The sequence below is a fragment of the Mustelus asterias genome, chromosome 14 (assembly GCF_964213995.1).
Source record: "Mustelus asterias chromosome 14, sMusAst1.hap1.1, whole genome shotgun sequence".
Classification (NCBI taxonomy): domain Eukaryota; kingdom Metazoa; phylum Chordata; class Chondrichthyes; order Carcharhiniformes; family Triakidae; genus Mustelus; species Mustelus asterias.
In genome coordinates, this window is record NC_135814.1 from 63,672,135 (window position 1) to 63,687,744 (window position 15,610).

The window sequence follows — 15,610 nt, forward strand, 5'->3', positions numbered from 1 at the left end:
TTGATCACCCAGCTTGTCATGGTAGAGTGGGGACATACACCGGGTCATGAGGTTACAGATTGTGTTAGAGTACAATTCTGCTGCTGATTGCTCACATCTCATGGATGCCTAGTTTTGAATTGCTAGATCTGTTCCAAATGTATCCCATTTAGCAAGATGATAGTGCCACACAACACGATGGAGGGTATCCCCAATGTTAAAATGGGGATACAAGGATCGGACAGTGGAAACTCCTATCGATACTGTCATGTATCTGCGACAGGTAGATTGGTGAGGAGGTCAAGTAGGTTTTTCTAATTTGCTGATTCCATCATAGACCTGCCATGAATCCAGTCTAGCAGCTTTGTCCTTTAGGACTCAGCCAGTTCAGTCAGTCGTGGTGCTACTGAGCCATTGTTGGAGATGGACATTGAAGTCCCCCACCAAGAGTATATTCCATACCCTAGCCTCCTCAGTGCTTCCGACAAGTGGTGTCCAAAATGGAGCAGTACTGATTCATCAGCTGAGGATATGGTAGGTGGTAAACAGCAGGCCATGTTTGATCTAAAGCCATCAGCCTTCATGTGATCCAGAGTCGAAGGTGAGAACTCCCAGGGCAACACTCCCCCAACTGTACAGCCACCTTTGCTGGGTCTGTGCTGTTGATGGGACAGGACATACCCAGGTGATGATGTTGTCTGGGACATCTCTATAAGATGTGATTCTATGAGTATGACGACGTCAGAATGTTGCTCGGCTAGTCAGTGAGACAGCTCTCTCAGTTTTGGCACATTCCCCCAGATGTTCGTAAGGGGGACTTTCCAGGGTCAGCAGTGCTGGGCTTGCAATTGTCATTTCTTGGCCAAACTCAAAGCCAGATGATCTGCCTGGTTTCATTCCTTTTTGCAGACTTTGCAGCAGTTTGATACAACTATTTGATCGTCAACCACATTGTCGTGGGTCCGGAGTCACATGTAGGTCAGACCAGGTAAGGATGGTAGATTTCCTTCCCTAAAGGGCATTAGTGAACCAGATAGCTTTTTAATGACAGCCAACAATGATTTCATGGTCACTATTACCAAACCTAGCTTTTTAGTGCTAACTGAAGGGGGGGGAAAAAATGCTTAAAGCCAGCATCATTTTGAACACAATTTGCACCCAGATTGCCAACTGCACCCAAAATGAAAACTCTTGGCCATTATTACTGCTGAATTAAGATGCTTCTGCGACTTCAATGTGAAGAGGATGCTAAATTTAGATTGAAATAAAACATTTTACGAATGGAAAGAGTAGCAAACAACTCCTTCCATTTGAGTAACTTCAGAGTATATTATGTACATTTAAAACTAAAACAAAGGCAGGTTGAGGCTTCATGAATTCAGTGTCACTAATTTGAGTTTTACAAATCTTACACTAATATTCTAAAATCCAAGGGAAAAAAATAACTATTTACTTGTATGCAACAATCTCAGTAGCAAATCAGATAGGAATTACGTTTAAACAAATGAGCGTTCTCTGTTGTGAATGTGAAGTAACCTGGTGTTTTATTGTTTGTTATGGAAGATACACTAAAACTTGAAAAATGTAAAACATATAAAAGAGGTTAAGGGCTGCCATTTTATCAATATGTGATAAATATTCATAGTCATACCATACAACAGGGTACAATGGTAGTGTGAATTTCAACAAGCTCTCCACTGAAGTTAGTTTTATAAAAAAAATTATACTATGCTTTATACAAACATCACTTCTGTTGTTCATAGAGTAATGCGCAGTGGATTGCTAGAATTGTTTTTGGAAGTTTCAGCATTCCTATAGAATTTGTAGATATTACATAATGTATTTCAGAGTAACTAATATAGCAATTATTTAAAATTAAAAGAACCAGAATTATCATAATAAATCCACATAAATGCAAATAACCCATCCATCCCATTTACTGTCAAAGAAGAATGACAGGTACAAATCTTTCCTTGCCTTATCTGAAATAATTTATACACAGAAGGAAGCAAGATCATCTTCAAATAATAATTAGATGAATTTTCCTCTGTATCTTAACACACCTTTAAGGAAGATGGTTTCAAAACAGCTGTTTCCTGCACACAACTGATTTTTAAAATTCAATTAACATTGTAGTGTAATTTTAACAAATGTAGCTGCTATTTAAAGTAAAACCATTCAGCTTTGTCACTATTCAGCAAATCAGTCAAGCATATCAATAACATAATAGAAACCACTGGTCTACAATGTATGTTTATGAAAAATGATTCAGTTTCATAATTTTTTAGACGAGAAAGTGAAACAATTCTACAGTCATTAGCTTGTAAACCAGCACTGCAGAACATTGAGTTAAATTGGATCCTGCCTCCTTTAAGTTCCAATTTTAAGCAGAAGATGTGACACTTTGCTTGTAGACAGCATGATAAGCATTTCGCAGGAGGACGTAAGGAAAGCAAGATTCCAGCAGGTCCATTGTCAGGAAAGGAGACTCTTGTACAATCTGAGGAAAATTCCAACCACATGTCAGCAACGATTATATACAATGTGGCATTTCAATCAGTCTTTTTAGTAACCAAAGTAGGCCAGGCTGTTGCTACGCGTACACAGCGGTGCAAACAAACCACAAAAAGCCTCAACAAAACTAGTACTGGCAGCTCAGCAAAAGCACCATAAATATTACACTGCACAATCTTTAAAAGACAAAGTGTTTGGAAGTGCAAAGTTAAAACAAACAGTGTGGGTAATTTTTCAAAGACAGACAAGCTGGATGTTTGCAGATGAGCTCATGACATGAAACATCACTGCTGAGTGCAAGCAATTGCCCTGGTTATCTGACCTTGTTTGAATCTAAATAAATTTGTGACACTTCTAGTTGTTGGCTACTGTCTCTGTAGAACCAAGAATAAAAGAGCTTGTGGGTTAACAAAACAAAATCAGATTGAATTATTGTACAATTTCGACAAGACTATCATTACAATTAAAACCATGTATTCTGTAACTATTTGGCAATGGGAAATAGACCACTGCAGAGTTGTTCACATTATGCCAACAAACCTCTAGTATCAGGTCATTGGAATTTGATGAGGCTACAAAAGATCCTCAATTAGCAAATTTAGGTAGTAAAATGTTTTTTTTCTAAGAAAGAGCTCACTCCACTAAGATAATTCCACCTGAACGGGACACATCTTCCCTGCACTCTAATTTCAAGGATACTATGATATTTCTTTGGTTTTGGCATGACTGCACATCATCTTAAACACCTGCTAACATTTTACCTTAATACTCACCATGTCAAGCAGTAGATAAACAGATTCTCTGTTTCTGGTAGTAGTTTTGTCAGTCTCTTGTCCAATTTTTAGCAAGCTTGAAGAGGCAAGCTGGAGAGAAACATCTGCAATTAGGTACACTAATAGTGTTGTTTTTCAAAAACATAGACCCAAATCTTTTGATTAGTGTTGGAACAATTGACAGACAATAATCACACTTTCCTGCCAATATTTTTAAGGCTAGACTTCTGATGCTGGCTGCTCCTTGAAAGTTGGACATATCTCTACAGTTTAAAAACTTTTTGTATCTTTACACGAGTGAGTTTTAACAATAAAATTAACTCATTACTTGTTAAGTCAAGGAATCTGGCTGGCTTAATTCTTGCACCAAGATGTAGACAGATATTGAACTGACAATATCACATCTCTTAAGTTCAAACACAGGAGTGGGACAAAGACAGGAGCCAGTTCACCATTCCTAATCTGGTCGTGACACACCAAAGACTAACAGAATCAAAACATCTCTCACTGGAAAAAGCCACATAAAGCTGCCCATGTGTAAAAATAGGTCTAGGAATAACGAAAATTGGCCTTTAGATTTGTTTATAGTCAAAAGATTATTAAAGTTTAATAGGGGACTGCTTTTCCTCGAGTTGAAAATGTAGGTTTACATTTGATGGGTTCAAAATTATTCAAAGAATAAACACTGGATGGGATTTTCCACACAACCCATTGCAGGTGGCCCACCATCGGCTGGCAGTAGGATTGTCTGGTCCCGCTGTTGTCAGAGCACAGCCCCTGTTGCCATGAAACCCACAGCGGAGGTGCGCCATCGGCAGGTCCGGAAGATCCCACTGGTGTGAATGGCGTGAAAGCTCTGGCCTATTTCTTTGAATTGGTGTTATAATTGCAGCTTCAAAGAAAACAGCATCACAACGACCAATCTCATTCCATGACTAAATCCTTGTATAGATTCAAACTTTGTAGCGTTATAACTGCTCCTTCCTTGAGTCAAAGTTTGCAGGGTGGCATGCCCAATTACCTTCAACTGTTTGGAAACTTGAGAGTATAGACTGTTATCACCATGACCATCTATAGAATCAATGCTGATAAGTTCTTTTAATTCGCCAGACAGCTTTTCTCAAACATTTTCATTCAAATCTAGTGAATTTTCAATTTTGGTACATAGAATAACTTTCTTAGTTATGCCAAATTATTAATCCCCATCATTTTGCCTTTCAATTTCATCCAACCATTCCATGCCATCACTTCCGCAATGCCATCCCATTCCCAGGCAATTCCATCCTGTCCATGCCAACCATATTCCATTCCTTCCAACCCATCTAAGCCATTCACATCCTGCTCTTGCCATCCCCAACCCATCAATCACAATCTCTTATGAAAACAATTTTGCCAGCCAGATTAATCCTGTTGCTCGACTCTCCTCACCTACTGTTGATTTTTCTCTCCATTAACCACATTTCCCACCCTGCCACCGCTAAATGTAGGCAGCCACATGCGTCATGCACTCCATGCATCCCATGTGCCTGTGTGCGGCTGGCTCAACTCACAAATCAACCCATTGACCAAACAAAATAGTCTAGAAAGACAAAATCAAAAAATACCTTAAATTTGATATGAGGTTCGGGGGGGGGGGGAGGAGAGCGCACGCCTGCGAAGGGGGGAGCACGGAAGGTGAGCGAGTTAGTGTGTGTGCGAGAGAGAGAGAGTGAGTGAAAGAGAGAGAGAGAGAGGAGTCATAATCAAGGTTTTAAATTATGTTCAGCCAAATTGCAGAGGGTTGAGAAATGATTTGACCAATCGTCAATGACTAAACCTTCAAACAGTGGAATGGGTTCAAGGAAATATCCAGTACAATACAAAAACCATTCATATCCACAAAAATGCAAAAGCTCCACTTGTACAGTTAAGCAACCACAGTCAAGAAATGAGTAAGCGACAAGCTAAAACAATAGGCTCCGCTTACATAAATGCAAGGAAAAGTTGAGATCCAGCACAACTAGGGCAGCTACAAAATGAAACAAAGAAAATAATATAAAAAGGGAAAATATTGCAAGGGACATCAAAACTCAAAATATTTTATAAGTATGTTGAGAGAAGAAAAGTAATGAAGGGGAATGTGGGCCCATTAAAAACAGACAAATCTTAAGTGAATACTTCATATCTGATTTCAAAGTGGTGGAGCTTGGCAGATTTAATACAAGTGAAAAAAGGCAGTGACCGCTAAAGGTTTTGAGATGCACACATTCCAGGGACTAATAGTTTCCATCCACAGGGAATTAAGAAATTGATGCGCAAGTTACAGATACATTAGTCATAATTTTCCAAAGTTCTCTCGACTTAGATTTGAGCCTTTAGATAGAAAGTTGCAATTTTTAGTTCATTATTTAAGGAGCAAGAGAGGGAGAAAATAATGCCATTTTTGTGGAAGTTACTGGAATCTATCAGAGGGGTGGAGCACTTGGACAAGTATGAGGTGTGTGAGAGAGAGAGAGAGAGAGAGAGACTGATTGATTAGTTTGATGTATTCTCCAGAGCAAATCACCGTGTATGTAAATAACTTGAATGTAGAAAGAGATTTGTATATCGGAGTTTGCCTAAACATTAAATAAGGAGGTGCAGCAAGTGGGCACAGGAGTAAAATTATCACACGTAAAATTCAACATGGGAAAGAATAGGTGTAATAATTGCAAGGATCTACAATTGCTTGGAGGGTGGAAGAAATTGAATTATTTATTGGAAGCATACTAGGAAAACAACAAACACCCCTTACTTTTCAACTCCCAAGGTCAACTGTCAGAGCTCAACTGCCAATCTCCAGCTGCCGCCTTTTAACCACTGCCACATGAGCTTGGACTTGCACTCCGCAGATTGCAAGTTTTGACCCCCCTTCAATCGCCACTATAAGCTCTCATCCCCACACTCCTGAACTGGTGCTCAATCGCTGTGCATCACACTCTGCTGCACTACCACATCTCCCTCCCCCTTTTAAGTTCTTTACAAACTAATTTAGGAAGACAACTATTTACAGGAATAGGAATAAAATTATTTTTAAAAAATATGTTTGGGTAATACTAATTCATCTCTCAAAACTTCAGTCTATCAGGAGATTTCCGAATTCTCTGAGAATGTCTCAGCTCTCTGGCTGGATCTGCCTCAGTTGAAATAATGACGTCTTGAGTAGTGGTCGGTTGCTTTGCAGTTTTAGGAAGTGCGCTAGTGCAGACATCTGCTCCAGTTTCCACAGGAACAACACGCGTGCCTTCCTCTGAATGGTCCCACTGAATTTAGCACTATTGAAGGAATGTTGACAGATGCTTCTGGATTATTCTTCTCGGTTTGTATTATATTAGCATGTAGCCTACATGTTTCCTTACTTTTCTTCCTTGGAGGTCAGATAGGACACAGGGCCTGCTTTTGTTATGATTTTCCCAGGGACCCAGGACGTACCAAAATTGTAATGAATTCCTCGAATGAACTATTACCCTCAACAGAATAGTGATAGTTGTATACTTAGTTTCATTTCCACCTTCCCCGCCAAATTTAGAACAACCAGGTCAAGTATTGTCCAGAGGCACCTCTCCATTAGTAGCTCTGCAGGAGTCCTGTAGTAATGTGTGTTGTCCTGTAAGTGAGGAGGAATCTAGCAAGCTTCAATCGCCATGGCGCGCCAGGCTGTTTTTTCATTGTTGACTTGAAAGTCTGGACAGCTCTTTCTGCCAAGCCATTTGAAGCTGGGTGATAGGGTGCTGTGCACGTTTTATTTCATTATTTTTCATAAACTGCTGGAACTCTGCTCCTGTAAAGGCAGTGCCATTATCAGAGACCAAAACTTCTGGCAGGCCCCGCATAGCTAAGGTCGATCATAGCTTTTCAATCGTTGCAGATGATATGCTGTTTTAATTTCATGAATATCAAGCCACTTAGAATGGGCATCAGCGATAATTAAGAAGAGTGTCCATAAAAGGACCAGCAAAATCCACATGTAACTGTGCCCAAGGTTAGCCAGGCCACTCCCACAGGTGCAAGTGAGCCAAAGGAGGCAGTGTTTGCTGTACTGCATTGATAACTCAACTAGACTTGCAATATGTTTATCAATGCCTGGCCACCAAGTATAACTTCTTGCAAGCATCTTCATTTTAGTATGACCTGAGTGAGCATTGTGTAATTCCTGTAGTAACCTTCCTCTTGCTGAGCCAAGAGCCAATACTCTAGAGCCCCCACAGTAACACTCCATCCACACAGCTCAGTTTGTCTTTGCAGAGCTGGAAAGCTTTGAATTGGTTGACATGTTGAAATGCCATCCCATGGAGAACGATCTGCTTCACTCTGGATAGGACTGGGTCTCGGTGATCAAATCCAGATTTGCTTTGGCGATACCGGTAGCGTATCCAAGAAGTTGAGGCCTAACACTATTTCTTGTAGTACTGAGGGTGGTGATATTGTTCGAGGCAGTGGAAAGTAGCGGCATACGATACTTTGATACCTGGTTTATGTTGGAGCACGTAATTGTATGCTGCTAGAAGTAAAGTCCACCTTTGGCTGATGCAATAAGGAATAGGCTTGTCTTCGCAAAGTAACATTAATAGTGGCTTGTGATCGGTGATGATCACGTAAACATTCTAGTGGAATTTTTTAGCTCCGTAAATGGTGGTGCGCTCTTTTTCAATTTGGGAGTATTTACACTCGACATCAGTTAAGGTTCTTGATGCAAAAGCGATATGCCATCTTCCATTCTAGGAGATAAAAACTGCCCCTATACCAACTTGTGAAGCATCACACATTAGGATTATTTCTTTTTGGGTCAAAATGGACCAGTAAAACTGAGTGCAACGCAAACTTAACTTTCTCGAAAGCTTCACTCCAATACCAACGTTAATCTAAAAAAAAAGCCATGCCCAAAAAAGATTTCAGTTCTGACATTTCTAATGCTGGTGCTTCCTTTATAGCTTTTACCTTTTCTTCAAGAGGGTGTAGTCCCTTGGCATCGACTTTAAATCCAAGGTAAGTGACCTCGTGGATCTGAAAGTTACACTTCTCTCTTTTAAGTCACACCCTCACCTCTTTGAATCTCTGAGGTTTACAAAATGCTCTTCTGGGGAGACCCCTGTTATTAAATCATCTAGATATACCACTACTTTGGGTATGCCTTGCAATAAACTTTCCATGATGCAATGAAAAATAGCACATGCTTAAGACACATCAAAAGGTAACCAAGTGTATTGAAATAATACACTTAATTGTTACAAATTTTCTTGAATCCCCGTCCAATTCTAATTGTTGATAGGCATGGCTCATGTCTAATTTTGTATATGCTAGGCCTCCCACTAGCTTTGCATAAAGATCCTCAAATTTTGAAACTGGATATTTGTCCAGATTGGCTTCTCGATTGATAGTTAATTTGTAGTCCCCACAAATGCAGACAGTCCTGTCCAATTTCAGTACCGGTAGAATGGGGGTAGCCCAGTAAGCAAACTGTACTGGCCTAATGATTCCTAATTCTTCCAAATGTTTAAGTTCTGTCTCAACTTTTTGATTCAACTCATAAGGAACTGCGTGAGCTCTGAAGAACTTTGGGGTAGCATCTGAATTAGTGTCAATTTTAGCCATGGCTCCCTGAATTCTGCCTAATTTATTTTGAAAAACCTCCGGGTATTTAAGAACTTCTGGTAAACTACCATTAGACAATGCTGAAGGTGGAGTCAATTTAGCTTTATTTGACATAACCAATCTTGTCCTATGAGACTAGGCCCTTGGCGACAATGATCAGTAGTTGAGTAGACTGGTGCAGTAAGTCACAGGTGTGGATGTAATTCCCCAAAATGTTTAGGGCTTCCCCCTCGTATGTCATAGAAATCATAGAAACCCTACAGTGCAGGAAGAGGCCATTCGGCCCATCGAGTCTGCACCGACCACAATCCCACCCAGGCCCTACTCCCATATCCCTACATATTTTTACCCGCTAATCCCTCTAATCTACAAACCTCAGGACACTAAGGGGCAATTTTACAATGGCCAATCAACCTAACCTGCACATCTTTGGACTGTGGGAGGAAACTGGAGCACTCGGAGGAAACGCACGCAGACACAAGGAGAATGCGCAAACTCCACACAGTCAGTGACCCGAGCCGGGAATCGAACCCAGGTCCCTGGAGCTGTGAAGCAGCAGTGCTAACCACTGTGCTACCGTGCCGCCCCAATATGTGGCCAATCTAGCCGTTGAATTACTTAACTGTAGGGGTCAAACGTCTCCTTGAAGATATTTAAATGTCTGCTTTCTCGTGATAGTAACAAAAGCACTGGTATCTACTGCCAGGCTTAGTGGCCACCCATTTACCAAGGGTACTATTACAATAGGATCCAATTTACTCCTTTTTACATTATTCAATTGATACATCTCAGATTTCTCTTCCAAATTGTGCACTGGAGTCCAGTTTTTATTTTGTTTAACTTGGCACTTGATGTGGCCTCTCCGACTGCAGCCAAAACAGATAGAATCCCGGAATTTACATTTTTCCTGAGGGGATCTCCACCGCATCTATAACATTCATCAGAATTTCTGATTTGCTGACCCGTTTTCGTTTTCTTCTGTCCCCTGCCTTGCTCATTGAGTTTCTGCTCTGTCTCTTCTGCGCACTCAACTCTGTCCTCCCAACTTTTTTTTTATTCATTCATGGGACATGGGCGTTGCTGGCTGGCCAGCATTTATTGCCCATCCCTAGTTGCCCAAGGGCCATTAGGATTGCTGTGGCTCTGGAGTCAGATGTAGGCCAGACTACTAAGGACGGCAGATTTCCTTCCCTAAAGGACATTAGTGAACCAGGGGGGTTTTTCCTACAATCAACACTGGTTTCATGGTCATCAGTAGATTCTTAACTCCAGATTTTTTTTTAATACTGAATTAAAATTCCACCATCTGCCGTGGCGGGATTCGAACCTGGGTCCCCAGAACATTAGCTGAGTTTCTGGATTAATAGTCTAGCGATTGTACCACTAGGCCATCACCTCCCCATAAACTTGCCAAAGCTTTGTGTCATTGCTGATTCACCTCACCTGTATGCACACACTAACAAGAATCTCTCTCCACATTCAATCACCTGAGCTATTTCCATGGGTTTCTCGGAAATCGTATCCTCTGCCAGTAGCTTTTGTTGTATGTTTAAGTTATTTATGCCACAAGCTAATCTGTCTCGCACCTGTCACTTAGCAAAAGTCCAAATTCACATGCTCAGCTAATTTTCTTAGTCTTGCTGTATATGTCACAATCGACTCTCCTGGGTCACTGACAGCAGAGTTAAAATGCTGTATGATGATAGACGGTCTATGGTTATAATGATCCTTAACCAAAGTTATGAGCTGGTCAAAAGACTTAGTATCCAGAGTTTCTTGGGATGTTAAATTTCTAATAAGATTACAAGTCTGAGGTCCACATACCATATGCAGAATGACCTTTTGCTCATCATCTCCTGTAATTTCATTAGCGATGAAGAAATAGCATAGCCTTTCAATATATTGAGCCGTGTTCAGTCTCTGGGTCGAAAGGATCAAATTCCCAAAAAGGGGGCTTTTTAAAAAAAACTTACTGTTGCTGCAGAGATTTTTTTAGTTGGGTCATTTAAAAGTAAAATCAGAAATGTTAGGAAAACAAAAGTAGTTTTAAGGGATTTATGTTTGTATTGCTAAACATTAGAAATAAGGCATAGTTTTAAATGAGCTTAATTTAATGTTTCAGTGGAAGGAAGGGTAAAACCTATTGTTAAATTAATGCTGGACAAAGGTGTTTGTATGTGTGGGGGGGGGGGGGGGGGGGGGGATAATTCAGTTCCAACTATTTCTATTGTGCATAGAGATGGCGACAGCGTAAAGAGTAAATAAATTAGTTGTTGTTTAGCAACTGGGGGCGCTATAAAGTAGAAAATATTTTACATTTTAGCTTGATATGTTGCAATTGAAGGATATGAGGGATTGAATATTTCTCAACTCTGCCAGAAGAAATACTGGGCAGGACAGGAGCTGCAAAGAGGCAGACATCCCAAAGGACCAGTTACTATGACAGAAGGAATCATCATAGAAATCATCATAGAAACCCTACAGTGCAGAAGGAGGCCATTCGGCCCATCGAGTCTGCACCGACCACAATCCCACCCAGGCCCTACCCCCACATATTTACCCGCTAATCCCTCTAACTACGCATCTCAGGGACAATTTGTAACCTGGCCAATCAACCTAACCCGCACATCTTTGGACTGTGGGAGGAAACCGGAGCACCCGGAGGAAACCCACGCAGACACGAGGAGAATGTACAAACTCCACACAGACAGTGACCCAAGCCGGGAATCGAACCCAGGACCCTGGAGCTGTGAAGCAGCAATGCTAACCACTGTGCTACCGTGCCGCCCTCAAAAAGACAAGAGTTAAAGAGACTATTGCAGTCACCAGAATTAAACTGGGAAAGAAGATTTCAGAGGTAAATCAAAAGTGTCTGGGAATCCAGAGTTCAAGTAATTGTGAACAGATTGTACAGCAGTCAAGAAAGACAAGGAAATCCTAAAGGAGGTGGTGTAAAATCAGGTTACTGGATCCGCTGTTAAAAGTGGAACGGAAGTTATGTTTAAAAGAATCATTTGGAAAAACTTGGACTGAGGTTTGGAATGCAAACCGCTAATGGAAATCATTATTGTGAAAAAAGATTTGAAAGCATGTTTTTGGGAGTGGAGTTTGGAAACTCTCATGTGACAATCATCTGGGAGGATTTTGAGGAGAAATCCACAGACCCTAATTTGAGTTCAGAGCAGTGTATTTGACCATAGCCAATCTGTGTCCTTAAAGGGACTTGGTGTTACTGAGACCATTGGAGTTTAAGATGTACTTTGTAATCAGTGTTAATCTTAAAATCTACATGTGTTTGTTAAGCTAAGGGGGAGTAAAGGAGGACTGTATCATGTCTAATTTCTCTTGCTATCAAAACTAATCAGCAGTCCTGCGACTCTGATCCTCTGAGTTTTGTTAAAAAATGTACAAGTTATGGTCTTCTGAGCCAGGGCTCCATTCTGTGATCTTCTTCCCAGTTATATCAACTGGGATCGTAACAGAATGCACTTTTTTAAACAAAGTGTAGTGAAAATCCTGAACTCTTACCCCAAAAAAGCGAGGTCAATTACATTTAAAAAAAATAAAGTTATCAAGGGGTATGGAGCAAAGACGGCTGAACAGAATCAAGGCACATAACAGCCATGGTCTGGCTGAATGGTGGTAGAAGTTGGGGGGGCTGAACGACCTATTCCAAGTTCACAGCACATTTATTTCCCCATGGCTCAGTCATGAAGGTTTGAAGGAATGGTGGAAATGTTTTATCCCTTATATTGCAAATACCTCCAATGAATTCTGGGCTGTGTGGGTAGTGGAATTTCTTTCAAATATTTCAGATATTTTTTAAAAATGTGAATGCTCAGTCTGGAGCTTTGCGAGCCTAGTGTTCGTATGAGGAGTTAGACACAGAGGTCAACCAAACCTGCAGCACTGCCCATTAATTTTAATGGGCAGAAAATCCTGAGGAGTGTGCTCTGTGCCTGAATTCCTGATGCGCAACTCTGGTGCACAAAGCCTTGCGTTCAGAGTGTAAATTCATAAAATCTCCTCTCTTACTCCTGGAAATGTTCTAAGACAATGTTGCAACCAGCAATTATTTCCTCCCAAAATCTAATATTTTACAAAAAATATGGTTTCAGAAATTTAATTTTTGCCATCTTTCCTGTAGTTCTTATTCTCAATGAATTTAATGATTTGTTTTGCATCTTCACACTCAAAGGAAATCCTCATTTCCTTGGGCCTGAATAACTTGTAAAGTTTTAGATAAACACTACTTTATTGAATATAATTGATTTGTTCAGCAAAGTTACTCAATGTCAAGAAGTAATTTTGTTACTCTGCGCCATAAATTACAAATCAAATGTTTACAATACAATTTAAAAATGTATACACCAATTCTGCTCACACTATCATCCCATTCATTTCTTGATTCCCAGTTTATGTCCCACTTATCAAAGCTTTGCTTTTACTTCCATCTGATCGTATCTGCAAATTCAAATTTTATTTTCCAGATAAATCATTTATTGGTCTGTCTTACTCAGTGAACTCAAAAATATTTTGGAGGAAGTACGCATTTTAAAATCTGCAAAGTAAGAGCGTAAAAAAAATTGCGAACTTGGAAAGTGAGCTTTCTTCTGAATTGCCTTCTTGGAAAATGGCAGCATCAACCTGCAGCTTTACATTTGGTTTCAACCTGTATTCCAAGTTTGCACCTTTTTGTGTAAGGAGTCTGCAAACTATCATGCAATCATAAATTAGAACTTTCATACCTTCAACTCGGGTATACCTTGGAGTTTAACCCTGATAAATGTGAGGTGATTCATTTTGGTAGGACAAATTTAAATGTGGATTACAGGGTCAAAGGTAGGGTTCTGAAGACTGGAGGAACAGAGAGATCTTGGGGTCCATATCCACAGATCTCTAAAGGTTGCCACTCAAGTGGATAGAGCTGTGAAGGAGGCCTATAGTGTGTTAGCTTTTATTAACAGGGGGTTGGAGTTTAAGAGCCGTGGGGTTATGCTGCAACTGTACAGGACCTTGGTGAGACCACATTTGGAATATTGTGTGCAGTTCTGGTCACCTCACTATAAGGAGGATGTGGAAGCGCTGGAAAGATTGCAGAGGAGATTTACCAGGATGCTGCCTGGTTTGGAGGGTAGGTCTTATGAGGAAAGGTTGAGGGAGCTAGGGCTGTTCTCTCTGGAGTGGAGGAGGCTGAGGGGAGACTTAATAGAGGTTTATAAAATGATGAAGGGGATAGATAGAGTGAACGTTCAAAGACTATTTCCTCGGGTGGATGGAGCTATTACAAGGGGGCATAACTATAGGGTTCGTGGTGGGAGATATGGGAAGGATACCAGAGGTAGGTTCTTTACACAGAGTGTGGTTGGGGTGTGGAATGGACTGCCTGCAGTGATAGTGGAGTCAGACACTTTAGGAACATTTAAGCGGTTATTGGATAGGCACATGGAGCACACCAGGATGATAGGGAGTGGGATAGCTTGATCTTGGTTTCAGATAAAGCTCGGCACAACATCGTGGGCCGAAGGGCCTGTTCTGTGCTGTACTGTTCTATGTTCTAACTCAGATTGAAAACCATCTTCAAGAAGGCCAGTTCTTTAGCCAAAGGTTCATTATACAATTACAACTCAGGAGGCTATTCATGCCTATGCCAGCCCTTTGAATCAGCTATCTAACTAATCCCCATTCCTACTTGAATAACCTTGACAGATCCCCCTTCAGATATATTTATTCAATTCTCCTTTGAAAGGCATTATTGAAACTTCACCACCCTTTCAAGCAGTGCATTCCAGATACTTGCTGTATAGATGTTTCCCCCCTCTGGTCACTAGCCCTTCTGCCACTGGAAATAATTTCTCTTTATTTACTCTATCATAAGTTCATAAGATATAGGAGCAGAATTAGGCCATTTGGCCCATCGAGTCCGCTCTACCATTCGATCATGGCTGACATGCTCCTCATCCCCATTTTCCTGCCTTTCCCCATAACCTTTCAACCCATTACCAATTAAAAATCTGTCTAACTCCTCAAATTTACTCACTGTCCCAGCATCCACCCAGCAGTTTGGGGTAGCGAATTCCACGGATTCACAACCCTCTGAGAAGTAGTCTCTCCTCAACTCTCTCAAATTTGCTACTCCTTGACCTCTCATCCTAGAATGCCCCACCAGCAGAAGCATCCGCTCCAAGTTTACTTTATCCATACCTTTTATCATCTTGTATACCTCAATTTGATCTTCCCTCATTCTTCTAAATTCTAGTCAGTATTGGCCTAAACTGTTCAATCTCTCCTCATACGATAAACCCCTCATCTCTGGAATCAATCTAGTGAACCTCCTCTAAACTGCCTCCAATGCCACTACATCTTTCCTCAAATAAGAGGACCAAAACTGTGCACAATACTCCAGGTGTGGCCACACCAATGCTTTGTATAGTTGCAATAATACTTCCTTACCTTTATATCCTATTTCTTTATCTTTAAATGCCAACATTCCATTTGCTTTCTTTATTATCTGCTGTACTTGCATGTTAGTTTTCTGTGACTCATGAACGAGGACACCCAGATCCCTCTGCACCGGAGCACCCCAAAGTCTCTCCCCATTTAGATAATAAGTTGCCTTCCCATTTTTCCTAACAAAATGCACGACCTCACACTTATCAAAATCCTTAGTAATTTTGAACATCTCTAACAAGTATCCTTTTAACCTTCTCTGCATCCATGAGAAGATTACCATC

General features: G+C 40.7%; 1 protein-coding gene across 4 annotated transcripts in view; it reads right to left on the reverse strand.

Annotated features, from left to right (window-relative positions):
- Positions 1-1,285: 1,285 nt before the first annotated feature.
- nckap1 (NCK-associated protein 1) overlaps positions 1,286-15,610 on the reverse strand; it is a 189,439-nt gene continuing 175,114 nt past the window's right edge. For 2 of the 4 annotated variants that reach the window (XM_078228532.1, XM_078228531.1), the window contains exons 30-31: positions 3,267-3,356; positions 1,286-2,479 (exon numbers count right to left, since the gene is read on the reverse strand). In XM_078228532.1, coding sequence (XP_078084658.1) covers positions 2,363-2,479; positions 3,267-3,356 — 207 coding nt within the window. In that variant the 3' untranslated portion in view covers positions 1,286-2,362. Of the gene's footprint in view, positions 2,868-3,266; positions 3,357-15,610 lie in introns of all 4 variants that reach the window. The other 2 variants (XM_078228534.1, XM_078228533.1) reach the window with 1 other exon arrangement.